Source organism: Peromyscus maniculatus, chromosome 22 (assembly GCF_049852395.1).
Source record: "Peromyscus maniculatus bairdii isolate BWxNUB_F1_BW_parent chromosome 22, HU_Pman_BW_mat_3.1, whole genome shotgun sequence".
In the NCBI taxonomy this organism is placed as follows: domain Eukaryota; kingdom Metazoa; phylum Chordata; class Mammalia; order Rodentia; family Cricetidae; genus Peromyscus; species Peromyscus maniculatus.
Window position 1 is genome coordinate 57867568 of NC_134873.1, and position 15928 is coordinate 57883495.

Genomic DNA, 15928 nt, shown 5'->3' on the forward strand with positions numbered 1-15928 from the left:
TCTGCATGGAAACAGACGAAGTTACTCACAAAATGACTGGCCCAGAGGCTCCCCGGAAAACATCATTAGGCAATTCTTCCAAATTATTGTTATCGCTTAGATTCCTGGGGATGGAGTTGGAGACAGAATAAGAAAAAGAAAGCCACATAAATATCCCTGTTGTAAGAGCCATTTCCCTCTAAATGGCCTGGAAGAGCAGCCAGGGCTACTTACAGCTCATCTAGCTGGGTTCCGTTGAATGCACAGTTGTGTATTTCTTGAATCCCATTCTTATTCAGCCATCTGAAATAAAAGCCCATTAAAAACTTAATAATGTCAGACGCAGACGATACAGGGGGTTTGTAATTGGAAACGCTGGAGCAAGGTCAGACAGCACGGTGGTTAGTGCCATAAATAAGATGCAACCCTTAGGCCCAGGAATGGGAGGGAAGGGAGACCGGGCCTGGTTTACTGCTCTGGAACCTTTAGTAAGCTCTGAAATTTGTATTATGTCTGCACATTATCTATTCACAGGAATAACTGAGATTCACAGAGAAGAATGAATAAATGGAATTTAGTTTTTTTTTTAAAGGCACACTCTCTGGATATTATACTTAAAAGAACTTTGTACACTCTGTCCAGGTATAGAGAAAATTCTATAGGAAGATCAAAGCTCTCCCCGGCCTTGAAGGACGGAAGTCTTAATTAATGAGCAAATATTTCTTAGAGAAAGAACATTTTACGTCACCTTTCTCTAAGGCTTTATGTTTTTCACCCATGCTCACCCACAGCGGCAGGCCTGGCTGTCATCAAAAAAATGATCTAATTAAGTTGTCAGACAACCTGAGCATCTCCAGTGACCCGTGGGGCCCTGGTTATTGGAGGTTTGTGGAGGTGGCTCCGGGTTAAGGAAGAAAAGAAGAGAAATTAATTATAGCAACTGTGGGCTGTGGCAGTTTGAGCGTGTGTGTGTGTGTGTGTGTGTGTGTGTTTGCGTGTGTGTGCGTGTGTATGTGTGCACGTGCGTGCGTGCGTGCGTGCGTGCGTGCATGCGTGCGTGCGTGCGTGTGTGTGCATGCGTGCGGCTGTGGCTAAGCTTTCGGGGAGGTGGGATTGGTGTACATAGTTGTGCTCACCGTCCTAAGATGCTGAGAAGCGGGTTTGCTTGGACAGGGGTGTCTCAGGTCACCTTGGGCCATTGGCTCTGCCCTGCTCTCCTCTTGAGCGGACTTTCAAACAAAAACAACTCCCCAAGGTCAGGAGTGGCCCAGCTTTGAGCCTCTGACCACGCGCCCTTGTTTACTTACACCTTCTTTCCCTGCTGGGTTTGGTGGGTTTACTTAGAGTATTGTCCTGAGAGCTGACCCAGAGAAACTACTTGGGGACTCCAGACATTTCTTGGGCTGTGATGAGCAGCTAGAAGATGTTTTCAAAAAAAAAAAAAAAATCACAGACTAACAACTGTGTGTCTTTTTCTTGCCTCTTCCTGAAATCCAATGAGCTAAAAAAACCTAGAGAGAAGAAAAGTAAATCTTTTCGACCATCAGCCAACAGGTGGCTTCTTGTGACAAAGGGGTGACTGCATTCCATGTTGCTCCCCAACCCCCATTCTCTACCTGCACTACCCCAGAAGGTCTCTACCAGAAACATTTAGATTGCAGATACATCAGCCTGTCCAGGGTGGCCACAGTCACTGAGACAGCAGCCTCTACCCTGTGGGATGTTTATCCCTGGGGTTTTAACACCAACCACAAGTGTCAACAAACTTTCTCTACTTTATGGACCAAGAGGCAAGGGTAAAGATGTCATTTGCTTTAAAATGTTGCTACAAATGTTAATGAACAAATACAAAATACAGTAATTAAATAAAATTGGTTTTTTCCTTTTAAATATATATCAATTATAAATGCCAGTCTTAGCTTCAAGTTGGATTTGGCCTGTATACTTTAGTTGACTGATCCTGCCTCTTTGCCCAAGACTCTGAAGGCCTGCATAGGCTCTACCTACTTGTCTGTAGATTAGATAACTAATCTTTCCTGCACAAATTGCCCTATGAAAAAGTAATGACATAATGAAGTAATATATAGACTACAATAATTATGGTATTCAAAGAAGTATATTGTCTTTATTGTTTTCTTGATTAGAGGGTCACAACATGAAGGAGAATATGGGTATTTTTATGTAAATGGTATATCATCACACAAAATCAAATTATGTCAAAACCCCTTTCCCTTGGCTTCATATTATTAGGCTGTTGGACTCTACTAATATGGAGAAACCAACAACTATAAAGTGTATTCCTAATCTCTTTCTTTGGTTATTTTGTGGTAGACTCAAGGCCTTGGTGATGTTAGACATGTTCTCTACCTCTGGGATAGATCCTCAGCCATTTATAAATATAACAGATATATTTAAATATTCATGTCTTTAAAATTTGAGATAAGTTGCTTCTGCTACCCTTGATCTCACCCTGCAATCCAGGCAGGCTTGAACTCATAACCTTCCTGTCATAGCCTCCTAAGTAGCTGAGATTATAGGCCTGTATCACTAGGCCTGGTTCCTAGTTTCTTAAGAAGGAGTGCTTGCTTTAAAATCCAGCGATAATGATTGTGTTTGTGATGATGATGAGAATCACAACCATCTGTGAGGTTGTCCTGCTGAAGAAAATCCCTCAGAAAAATCCTGGGTCCTGTGTCATCCCTAGAGTCAAAATGGTTATCTCACTCAGTGGAGACTTCTCTTGTAAGCATGAGGCCTTGTCCATTAAAACTCATGAAGGATGGGAGCCAACTAAGGAAGAGCCACAGAACGCTGGGAACAGTGGCCCCAAACAGAGCCTTAACTCGGGTCTCCTGAAGCAGGCCATTCTTCTGGAAGGCCATCATTAAGTCCTTTCTCCAGGAGCCTCTCTGCTTTTTGTGACAGGTGGATGAGAAAGGGCTCAAAGGCCATAGAAAATGTGTTTTTATTGCTCATTTTTTTTTCAAGTCAGTTGCCAAGGGCCTGATAACCTTAGGATTTTAGAAAAAAATAAATATGTACATTTGTCTTTAGAATAGGACTTCTGAAGTTTTGAAGATGTGATGAAGTAGAGAGCTTTTCAGTGCTCAGCACGAGTTTGTTATATTTTCCCCGAGTGCACTGAATGGCTCTCTTAGGAGAAAACATGTCTGTATTAAAAGTATCCTGACAAAGAACAACCGGAGACCTTCAGCTGTGTTGAGTAGGAATCTTCTGACTCTATTATCTATGGATTAAGGAGCAGACAACGTAAGAAAATAGATGCTGTCCTCACAAATGTGGATTTATCTCTCAGAGACACGACTGGAAAATGTTGACTCTCAAGAGAAAGGTATCCTCTCTTAAAAGTGTGTTGTTGGGCTCTGGGGAGTCACACAGTGCCCATAAACAAAGTGGTGAAGAATCGGTATCTGTGTAGCTTTTACTGCTTTGGGAGAGATGCACACAGCGAAGTCCGTTTACAAAACAAAATCATGAGAAATCACGGTATAAAGCGAACCCATAGCAATTTATCAAACAGGAAGATGAAACTCTTTTCTCACAGGTGTAATCGCAATCAATGATTCTCCAGCTGTCACTCAGTGCATCCGAGTGGCAAGGATTCTGTGAACACTTGGGACGCGTTCACAATCAATGACTATCCTGAGGAGAGAGTGGACTGCCATACCAGCTACCAACACAGAGGATTAGAAGGCCACTCAGTGATGACTCTGAGTGCATTCAAAAACTTTCCCGGAATTCAGACAGATTAACTCAAGCTCATTAGCAAGTGTGATTATTCCAAGCAAAGAAGACCATCATTGCGAGCTCAGCATGGGCCCGAATGGGAGCTGCTTCCTGTGATTATGAGGAAGAAGTCCTATCTCCAGAGTCCATCTCCTTCCCCATCATTCTCTTTAGGCACCAGAAGCCTTGCCAGGCAGTAATGAGCTTTATTGACACACAAGCTATTCTGTCCTTTGGAGCAGATGCTGCATCACGGGAGACCATCATTCAAAGAGCAATTTTAAATACTTGAATCACACTACAGAATCATGAATTATTAACATGACTCCATGTTGTGATTCTGAGATATAAAAATGAGAGGAACGCACGGGAACCATAGAATGATTTAGATGGTGAAATGCCAATGTTATTGCACAAACAGACAAAGGCATGGGCTGTTATGAGGAAACCGGAGATCAATAAGCAGACACTCAAGTGCGAGGCCATTGGGTGTCCCCTCTTACTTACAGAATCACACTTTCAAAACTCAGCCCCATGAAGGCATTCCTGGCAATGGTGTGGATGTTTATGTTATCTTGAATGTCTCTAAGAAGAAAGAGCAGACAAATTAGATGTTTGTGTGGGCTCCACCTGGGTAACCTTTGCACATTGAGTTTGCTGGCACCAAATGAGCTGCAGCTGCAATAACATTTTGATAGAATTGTGTTCACAGGACAACAGCTCAAAGTTTGGGCAACAGATAGCCTGTTTATCTGTCGTGCGTCAGTTCTTCTCGAAGACGAAATTGCACACCCATAGAACCTCTTCTCTTTGGAGGATTCCTCAGAGGGGGTCACTGTGTCAAGGTGCTCTTCAATCCAGTTCTTTTTTAGCTTCCTTTCCAAAGGGGGTCTCCGCTCAGTAGGCCAGACCCAGGAACGGACCTGTTCCTTACAGACCACCCACTCTATTCATTTTGTGTCATCTCTTCCTTTCTCATCCTTCTAGTACTTTCTTTGTATGTGTGTGAAGGCCAGAGGACAGCCTCAGGTCATTCCTCAGGTCATAGCAGCCACCTTTTTCTTGAGACACCATCTGCCACTGGCCTAGAACTAGCCTAGTAGTATAGGCCGGCTGGCCAGCAAATCTCCAGTGTCCTGCCTCTACCTCCTTAGTGCCGGACAACAGACATGGCGGTGCATGCTTGGCTTTTAAAAAGCAGGGATTTGGGGTGGTCAAGCAAAGGCCCTCATGCTTATAAGTCAATCACTTATATCTGAGTTATCCCTCAGGTCCTTTTCCTTTTTCTTACTTATTGTTTTATTTTCCCATCATTTTTTTTTTCTTGAGCCACATAAAAAATTTCTTGCTGACTTTTTCCTTCTCACATTAAAGGACAGAGAATTTTTTTTCTGTTTGTTTTACTTCTCCTACACTCAGACTGACCTATTAGGTCTGGTGACCATATAACAGCAGAAGTGCTAACAACTGGAAACAACTCAAGAGGTCTGGAGGACTCTCATTGTCCTCCATCCTCAGCTCCTTACACCCTCCTGCCCATTGCCTTTGGGACCTATCTGCTCAGATTCTTACAAGTTGACTATTGGAAATAAAGTCTCTTCCTTCCTTCCTTCCTTCCTTCCTTCCTTCCTTCCTTCCTTCCTTCCTTCCTTCCTTCCTTCCTTCCTTCCTTCCTTCTTTTCTTCCTTTCTTCCTCCCTCCCTCCCTTCCTCCCTCCCTCCCTTCCTTCCTTCCCTTTGTCCCTCCCCCTTCCCCCTCATCTCTCTTTCTGTGCTGGCAATAAACCCTGATACTCATGCCTACTAGACAAATACTCTACCATGAGCTCTGTCTTAGCTCCACACACTGTCTTTTCTCCTCCTCTTTTAAACTACAGGTTTCATAGAAAAAGGGAAAATAGTTGTTACTAATCTTTAGTAAGACACTCTCAGGCAGGGAAATATAGGGACTCTAGAAGTGAGGGGAAATGATGGAGGAATATGGGGAGTTGTGGGGATCTCACTGTATGATTTGGTTCTAAGGCTGTTAACTCCATACAGATGGGACTTTGCCAGCCCAGAGCTGTTTACCTTCCTCCCTCTGGTCACCCAGAGCCAGGTGTTTGGAGGAGGCACTATGAGATGGATGTTAGGGATCCAGAAGGCCACAACAAGTCCAAGGCCAGGGACCAACCAACCATTTACTCAAACTTGGGAAAGTGAACCAAGGCAATCTTTTTCTCTTTGTAAGTTTGTTATCTCAGGCGCTGGTTAGATGGAGGGCTGATTGACATCCTGTCAATCAAAACTTACAATAGAACCTTTTGAAGAGACTGAATCTTATGAACCACTGGCAAGTGCTTAATGCCTGTGTTGGATATTAACCTAGAGAGAGAAAGAGAGAGAGACAAAGCAAGAGTGAGGGGACATAAAACTGTAATATAAACATTTGTCAGAGCCCGGACCTTCCAAATGTAAAATACCAATTGTAGACTGTCAGAAAAACCTGTTAGAGTACGCCAATATATCTAAATTATACTTTTATTATCTGCTTTATGTTTTAAGAATCTAACCAGGAACTAGTCAGTGTCGATTCCTTGGAGCAAAGAACTTTACATTGTTTTGTTTTGTTTTTTGTTTTTGTTTTTTTTACAAGGTGGAGATATCCTGCTGTCATTCACATACTGTTTTATTTTTGAACATTGATAAATTAGCACTATTCAGACGTAACTTACAATGAGATAACCAAATTACCCCAGTTTCCAGCCTTGGTATACTTGATGAAGAACTAGCATTTCCCCTTTCAAAGAAGTTCTGTTGGGGTTATGGTGTGAGAGTTCCACACTCTTTGACTGCAGGGTACACAAGTAAGCTAAGAAGGGTCAATTCAACTCCCTCTTGGAAAGTGGTTGTTGTTGATTGGAGACAAGTTTTCTGCTCTCACTAGTAGAGAGATGGTTCTAAAAAAAAAAATCCCTCCATCTGATGACAGCAGACCTACCCTGGATCCTTCCCAGTGTTAAGCTTTCATGAGAATCAAAGCCTGAGAGTCTGAGATGAAATCTGTCCATGGCTGATGGAATGGATGCAGTAAATTCAGAGCATCCAAGGCAGGAAGCAGGAAGCAAGGGAGAAAGCCAGTCAGTGCCGGGATGCGTGAATGGTCTTGGCCACTGCTACTGGTGCCGGTTCCTTAATCTCAAGGACCTGATTTAGGAGATCTCCTGAACCTGCATCAGAATTATTGCTCTGATGGAAGAGTGTACAGTGAGGGAAGGGATTCGTATCTCCTGATGGTCAAAGGCAGTAGCATGTTACTAATACCCTACTTCTAGCTGAGGTATTTGTGAATACCCAGTGAGTTTTGGATGGGTATATCTTACCATAGTGTTGATGATCCTCCAGAGTAGAAAGTGAGTCAGAGGAAATGCTGGGTGAGGTGGTGGTGTCCAGCTACACCTTCATTAAGCTGGGTGACATTTTGGAGGAAGTGATTGCTATGAGTTGTCTAGTTGCTCAAAGCCTTGCCAGTACAGCTCTGCTTCCACATCTTTTTCTGTGTGTTTCTTGGCTAAATGACAGCCTGTCTTTGTTGCTTGCATCCTGAAGAATCCTTATCAATATCCACATCATTGTGAAGGACCAAGGCTCTACACTAGATTTTGATGTTTTGTTCCCTGCATCTATATTTGAGTCAGTACACCCTGTCTATAGATTTGCAATGATTCTCAGAGGCTGTGTTCCTGCTTGGCTCCTAATGTTTCATGGAGAACTCATTTTTGATAAGCTTTTCTTTTGAATACTTCCATCAAAATCAGAATGACCTCTTGCCTTTTACTGGACCAAAGGGGTTATTCAAATAATCGGTTGGAGGATTTGTTATGACATTAATTTTCCTTTAAAAATTAAAAGCTGAATATGATGGCACAGGCCTGGAATCTAAGTCCTTAGAAAGCTCATGCAGGAAAATTGCAATTTGTGGCCAATCAGGGTTACATAGGTGAGACCCTGTCTTAAAATAAATAAGCAGAGGTATGGATATTTTGGTGTTGAGGTCAATGAGTGAAAATAAGTGCATAGAGACATGTGGTCGCCACCACATCCCGGATACAGTGCAATGCCATTGCCCTGGTTCCTTCCCCTGTGTCTTCAGCTTGCATTTAACCTCTTCCTAACCTCCAGATCCCAACCACCAGTCACCAGTTTTCTGTGGCTGTGATTTTGTCTTTTCTACAAGATCACATTTTCCAAAATAGAATCAGACAGTGGATAACTTTTGAGGCTGGCTGGCTTTTCACTCAGCGTGGTGTGTTCGAAACCCTCCCATGGTGTGTGTTTTCGTAGTTCCTTGCTTTTTGTTGCTAAATAAGGGTTTCTTTGTATGAATGCTTCTCAATTTGCTTATTTATTCCCCAGTTGAAATTTCAGGGTTCTTTTTTTTTTTTGGTGTGGAAAAAAATATGTGGTTAAATGCATTAATGTTCCTATGTTCATATAGTGTATCACATACATATAAAAGGTGCTTTAAATGCAAGTAAATGGCTGATGTCTGTTGGGTAAGGGAGAGGAGAGGAGAGGAGAGGAGAGAGAGAGAGAGAGAGAGAGAGAGAGAGAGAGAGAGAGAGAGAGAGAGAGAGAGAGAGCTCGAGTGTGAAAGAGTGAGAGAGCGAGAGCTAGAGAATGAGAGAAAGAGAGAGAATATAGGCTTCTTTTTTTTCTTGGGTAAATGCCTTGGATTATGATTTCTGGGTCAGATGGCAAGCATATGTTTAAACAGGAAGCAGTTTAGCTTTTTTTAAACAAGTGGACCATTTTGTAGTCAACCAGCAATGTGTGAGAGTGCCAGTTGCTCTACATTCTTTGGTTATTCAAAAGCTATACATATTATTTCATACTAAAGTAATACATATACTTATTATGAGACTCATGAAAAATATAGAGAGACATTTACAGGAGAAAATAAAAGTCACCCCATGGCCCAATGTCAGCTTCTGTTAGTATTTGAAATCAGAAGTGTCCGTCAAAATAGCTTTCACCATTGCTCTCCAGTAACCCCTGAGATTCTACTCAGTGCTGCCAGGAGTACTGGAGTAACTTTAAGACCCACGACTCAACACAGTCCTCTTTCATCAGGTCCAAACTTCTCTATTTTTAGATCTCTTCCCAAATGTTCTTCCAGTATTCTCCAAAGGAGACATCAGAGCACCTACCGTATTTAAGATTTTCTGACAATCTTCCTCTGTGTCTAGGTCTGGAATGCACTGTGTGCTCATAAATACCGGGATAATTGCTTGATGTTTGTGAAACATTGCTTGTTTCTGTCACCAGGACTAGATCAAAACTCTAGTTTGGCTCATTTGCTTGTCAGGTACCTGCTGTTTGGGGGTAATTGGTCCTAAGCAGAGGCAGGGAGGCCTGGAGGCCAGTAGTCATGAGAACCTGAGCGTCAACTCCGGCAGGAAGGAGACACGAGTCAGTTTATCTCTCCAGGCCAGGGAACTGCGGACTGTGATCAGCAAGGTAGACACTCTACCAAACCCTTCTTTGCCACTTCACCTCCTCTTAGCTCAACTTTTACTCTAGCTGTTGCCATGGCAATAGGCGGCTGCTAGATTTAACATGGCAGATGCTTGCCTCAGCTGTACTGAGTGGCTTTCATTTTCTGTCCTGGAATTCTATGCTGCTTTTAAGGTTGGCATTTATAGAAACCTGATAAGACATTCTGAGGCCTTGACAAGTCCAGAAACGCTTGGGAGTTAACACTGAAGTGGACAACTCCTGGTTGGTGTGGAGCTCTCCTCTTCTGTTTCATGTATGAACAATTCTACATATATTTTACACTGTATCTTAGAGGGCTGCAGCATGACTGAGGCCCAGCTGTCTGCCACTACACTACAGCATATAGGTTTGGGGCTGAGCGTGCATTCTTTCCCCTCGTCCCTTTAGAGTACTTGGCCTTGACCTTAGGGCATCATGCATACAGCTGTCCTACCACTTAGTAATACCCTGAACAATTTTTCACTTTCTATTTTGAGGCAGTGTTTCTCTAAATTGCCCAGGCTGACTTTGAACTCATGCTGTAGTCCAGAAAGGCCTTGAAACTGCCATCCTCCTGCCTGAGCCCTCTGAAGTAGCTGGAATTCTAGACCCACACCACCGAGCCTGGCCGTGATAATACATTCTTGATTTAATGTTTCCCTTTTCTCCATTTCTTTCGTGTTTTGCCATCCATATCCTTTCTCTGAGTTTGTATGCATACATAAAGCACTCACATGTAAGTCCTTGCTCGGGCATTTTTGGAGACCCTAGGTTAAGGTAGACACCAACTTGCAATGAAGTTCACATTCCTCATAGATTCACAGGTAGTTTACTCTGTCCCCTGACTTTATGTCTGTCTTTAAGTGCAGTCCAGTCATGTTTCTCTTCCTTCTTTCTCAGCAAAACTTTCAGAGAGGATTATCTGCAATACCATTTTTGTTGTCTCTTATCTCTCATCTATATGGTCCAGTCTGCTGCAATCTGATTATTCAACCTCCGTATCTTCACCTAAAACTACTATTGTGTCCCAAATTCACCCATCTAACAACTACCCAAACTAGCAAACATTCAAGTTTATGTTTTGTGAGAACTTTCCAGATCATCCAGTGCTCTGGGCCAGTCTCTCTCTTCCATTTCGGTTCTGTCACACTCGTTAGTTTTCCCTTTTCTCTAGTACTCCTTTGGATTGGATTGTTTTCCTTCTTTTCTTTGTCAGTTTTTGGAACCTTCGTCTTCTTCTATAGTTATAGCTAAGTAGCTTTTGTTTCTTGTGCTTTCTGACTGCGATTATGGTGAGTTCTGAGTTCAGACCTGCAACCTGATCTATCTAGTCTGCCAGAAGTGAGATTTTACTTCCCACAGCCTCCTGAAAGATCCATTGTCATAGCTGAAGTTTGTCCCTCACAGTCACCTCTGTCAACCAAATCTGTCCTCCGTGGTTCATTTCCAAGAAGTACATTGGTGTCTGTCAATCATTCATTGAAAAACTGATAAAAATTGGCTGCTTATTCCTCATCCTCCAATAGCCAGGCCATCTCAAAGCCTTCTTAGAACCTTATCTTGATTCTATGTAATTTTGTCTACATCCATTGATAGATTCTAAAACAAGCTACTCCCACTTCCCGGCATTATTAAATAATAATTAAACAAGCTACACCGCCGCCGCCCAGCTGTACCTTTTCTTTTTAGCTGTTCATCAAAATTCCAAAGCAGGGAGTAGAGAGATAGCTCAATGGCTAAGACCACTTACTGCTCCAGAAGAGGACCTGGGTTTTATTCTCAGCACCACATAGTGTTGTAGAATATTATTTTAAGGTGTGTTACTTTTGTTTATGTTGCATTTGTTTAACTCTGTGAACCTGTGTTACTGTGCCTGTCTAAAACACCTGATGGTCTGATAAAGAGCTGAACAGCCAAGAGCAAGGCAGGAGAAAGGATAGGTGGGGCTGGCAGGCAGAAAGAATATATAGAAGGAGAAATCTGAGAGGAGAAGGAAGAAGTAACCAGAGAAGGAGGAGGACTCCAGGGGCCAGCCACCCAGCTACAGAGCCAGCCAGAGAGTAAGAATAAGATTTACAGAACTAAGAGAACAGGAAAGGACCAGAAGCAAAAGGTAGACAGGCTAAGTTAAGTTAAGGAAAGCTGGCAAGAAACAAGCCAAGTTAAGGCCCGGCGTTCAAAAGTAAGAATAAGCCTCCGTGTGTAATTTATGTGGGAGCTGGGAGGCGGGTCCCACAAAAGAACATAAACAAACAACAACATTGCTGCTCACAATGGTCTGTGACTCCACTTTCTGGTAACTTGATACCTTCTTCTGGCTGCTGCAGGTACAAGGCATGTATGTGGTACATACACATACACGCAGGTAAAATACTCATACAAATGAAGTGAAAATAAATTTAAAAAAATTCCAAAGCATATATTATTCAACCACATTGTGAATGGTATAAAGGCAGAATCTGTGTTTGCCCAGAAAACTTAACATTTCCACCACACTGGATGGAACACAGACTGTGCTTGATGCTTGTCAAGCTTTTTTGTTTTGTTTTGTTTTGAGATGGGGTTTTGCTGTGTAGCCCTGGCTGTCCTGGAACTCACTATATAGACCAGGCTGGCCTTAAACTCACAGAGATCCGCCTGCCTCTGCCTCCTGAGGGCTGGCATTAAAGGTGTGTGCCACCACCAAACTTTTAAGGAGGTATGTGCTATGTGCTGTCAGTAAGGTGGGCACATGAGAAAATTATGTCCCACCTGTAACCAAAGCACACAGATTTGACATGGTATTAGCATCTGCAAATGGTTATGAGTTTTGTGTAGTTGAAGAAATGAGAAATCATGCTTTTCCAACGAGGATGACACAAGAGCAAAACATTTAGCTAATGCCAACAGAATGAGCTCCCATACCCATGTTATGGAATACATACAGACATCCGCAGCAGCACACTGAAATCTTTGGTCTTTATAGAAAAGAAAATACACAGTGAAAGTGGCTGAAATTATTCCAGTAGTGCTGGGTTTAAGACACTTAAAAAGATCTAGTGACCATCTAGCTGGATGGATTATTGCTTATAACTCTGTAGCTGAGATTCTCTATAACCCCAAGATAAGGCAGGAAATGGAGTTCTGATGAACACTTAGTTTTCAATTCATTTTCCCCCTTCTGATCAATAAATTCACGTCTGATGGAGTCTGGAAGTGGGTAATCAGCTAGGAGCCCTGTGTCTCAATGGGTTTGCTTTGGTCAAATGATTGTTTGCTGCAAAATTATTTTGATTCACTCAACTGTGGTTTATCTTCTGGAACAGTTAAAGGCCTAAGGGTAAAATGTCAGCAAATTTAAGCTCTGCAAATGAAAGCAAAGAAAAGTAACCAGCTTGGAGCTCTCCTCCCTCAGTCGCCAGCTCCACACCCTGAGCTGGCGTTAGTGCCTTCGTATCCCGATTGCCCTTCATCTTTAGGTTATAATAATAAAATTGTCCCTCCTTTCAGGATAAACCTAGTGGGGTCCTTGCACTTGGTGGGAATCATCGCCACCTCTACTGCCACAGGAGAATATACTTGCCTTTCACACACAGACCACCCTGTGACTCTGAAGCCCCTGGTATCATTGACACTTTCATTAATCTCCACTAGCACCCATGGGTTCCTCTTTCTTTGTCCCCCCCTTTAAGTTAACGGGATCTGTTACTTACACCTGTATAAGTATCATCCCCCTAACAAAGCATCATCATGCCCCAGAGACAATGTCTTGGTTTCAGAGAGTTGGAAGGTGAAACAGATTAACATGAACACAGGTGAAACATTCAAGGAATGGACTAGTGCTACACTGTATGCTCTTGATCACTAATGTCTTAAACGTTCAAAAGACTGCAGAAAGCAAAGGGAGCTGGAATGGCCAGTTAGGACAACATCTAGAAAGAACGACCAACCAGATGTTTATAGAGGGAAGAACCTTCATCTGAGCTAAGTGTGGTAGTGTGTAGAGTTGGGTCACGGGGTGAATATGGGAGGGTGGGAAGCAGAGAGGGTAGAAAGGGGAAGGGGGAGGCTGTATCTCAAGAACTGTTGACAGCGCAAAGAGAAGTGTAGGGTGGACTGGAAATACAGGAAGTCCCTTTAGAATACTGAAAGGAGAAGTCTTGAGGCTTCTCTGAGTAGAGCAGGTCCATGTTTTCACTATCTCATCACCTCATGTCTTCATAGTACTAATCAGGCCAAACTCGTGAGGGTCACTGAGATGCTACCATGGAAGCAAATACTTATCCTGCCAAACTGAGTAAAGCAGTTCTAGAAAAACGACAGGATATTCTTGACTTCCCTTTTGCCAACCAATTGTACATTTCTTTATATCATTCCCCATACAGCATAGTATAGAATGAGCAACTGTGAGACTATGTGATCCAGCCCTCTTTTAGCATAGGACATGAGGAAGGAACAGAGCTTAGGCCATGGCTTGAACATTCTACAAAGTGCTTTAGGGAATTTAATTTAGGGAGGGGATTCTGACAGCTGTGGGTCCCCCCCACCCCAGACAGGGTTTCTCTGTGTAGTTTTTGGTGCTTGTCCTGGAACTTGCTCTGTAGATCAGGCTGGCCTCAAACTCACAGAGATCCACCTGCCTTTGCCTCCTGAGTACTGGGATTAAAGGTGTGGACCACCACCGCCTGCCTCTGACAGCTGTTTTACAACTACTGATTTGGAGTTGGAAATAAATGTTAGCAAGTCAGTGAAGCAGCAGATATGGATTCTGCAAAGAAGAACTAAGTGTATCCAAAAGAAGCCATTACTTATGAAGGTTTCTGATGTCATGTTGAGTTTTAACTGCAAGTCTTTATTTTCTGGGGAATTTATATATAAGTAATCAATGTGATAAAAGATGTTGATGCATGTTTTCTGAATCACTCAATAAAGATTTGGCCAAGTTGAGTACCACAGAATCTTAGTGCTAGATGGAAAAATGTATAAGATGCTTTAGTACAATGAATAGGACCCTAGATTCAAGGATAGTGACCATAGCTAGTGACCATTTCCAACTAATGGACTGATTTTTGTAGAATCCTAGTTTCTCACTATAAAATGACTGTGCATAAAAAACGTTGTAGGAGACAGCCAGAGAGTCTCATTTCCTGCCATCCCAATTTTATACCTTCGAAACTGGGATTATCTAACACCCATGTTCAATTCTAATATGCCTTAATCTCCATGGAAACAAGGCTCTGTAGTAAACACAGGGGATTTAATTAGTTCAAGAGCAGCACTTCCAAGAGTTTAGCCCTCTATGGCTAGGGATTGTTCTGACCCAGTGTTCCAGGTAAGTAGCAAGCTTCTTCTTTGGGTCAGAGCATGTAGTATTGTCTCAAGGGAACTGACCAGCACCAGAGAATCTGGTAGAGGTCCGGCTGAGCCTCAGGGGTTAGCTTATTTCTTTCATAGGTCCCAGGGAATGGATTTGCCTTGTAAGTGAGCTTCATCTGCTTTCTCTGCAGTGTGACTTCCATGGTCAGCTGCCAGCCTTCTGTTCTAGTTGCCACACCAAGACTGTCTTTTTTTCTCTCAGTCTTAGCTTCCATTTCCCCAACTCCCTGGGAGTGATAACATGCTATTTCCTTGACCCCTGTGACATCCAAGTAGCTGGCCATACCTGAGTTTCTCAAATCCTTACTTGACTCCTTTTCTGCTATCTTCTGCTTCCTTATGCTATGCCTCACTCAATCACCCTTCTGCCTGACTGATTTTGTTTACTCTCTGAATCTTAGCTTTTGTTTTTTGGTCAGTACTATATTATCACATAATTTTTCAATGTATGCTGCTTAGTTTTTGTCAACTTGACACAGACTAGAGTCACCTGGGAAGAGGAATTCTCAATTGAGAAATTGCCTCCATCATATTGGCCTGTGGGGGCATTTTCTTGATTAATAATTGATGTGGCAGGTCCAGCCCATTGTGGATGGTGCCACTCCTGGGCAGGTGGTTCTGGGCTGTAAAAGCCAGCAAGCTGAGCATGAGACCAGAGAGCAATCCAATGAGTAGCTCATCTCCACGATTGTTGTTTCAATGTCTCCTTCTAAGGTCCTACCCTGAATTCCCTCAAGAATGGACTGTGATGTGGGAATGTAAGTCAAATAAACCCTTTTTTCCCCAAGTTGATTTTGAGCAGTGTTTTATCATACCAAAAAAGTAACTAATACAACATATCAAAGAATATTAGAGTTGACAAAGATTAGAGATGACTCACAAGACTGACTCATTTTAAGAGCCAAGTGACTCAAGTGTGACTTTTTCTGTGGTGATGAATGGCCACTGGAAATAATATTACAAAGCAGATACTTCTGAATTAGATACATTAAAAATTTTTCTTTAAGGGCAAAGAGTATATTAACAATGAATAATGCAATAGCATTTGAAAATAATCTATGTTACATAGGGAGTTACAGGAAAAATATATATGTATGTATGTATGCACGCAAATGGCTATTTTACTAACAAAAATGATGTATGTCACTATATGTGAACAGTCTCATATTGCATATTTTAAAAATAAGAAAAATATACATTTTCTAGCCAATTTAAACTTTTCCATGTGATTTTGAATGTTTTCATCAAAAACATGAAAATGCAACATCTCCCAGTAGTTTGAAAGAACATCTGATTGACATTAAGGAAGAAAATTTACTAGATGAATTTTG

General features: G+C 42.3%; 1 protein-coding gene across 2 annotated transcripts in view; it reads right to left on the reverse strand.

Annotated features, from left to right (window-relative positions):
- The window catches only part of Fshr (follicle stimulating hormone receptor), a 179285-nt gene that overhangs the window by 20002 nt on the left and 143355 nt on the right, over nucleotides 1–15928 (reverse strand). For both annotated transcript variants that reach the window (XM_006985791.4, XM_016004279.3), the window contains exons 5-8: nucleotides 6018–6089; nucleotides 4234–4311; nucleotides 214–282; nucleotides 30–104 (exon numbers count right to left, since the gene is read on the reverse strand). In XM_006985791.4, the coding sequence (XP_006985853.2) occupies nucleotides 30–104; nucleotides 214–282; nucleotides 4234–4311; nucleotides 6018–6089 (294 nt within the window). The remainder of the gene's footprint in view (nucleotides 1–29; nucleotides 105–213; nucleotides 283–4233; nucleotides 4312–6017; nucleotides 6090–15928) is intronic.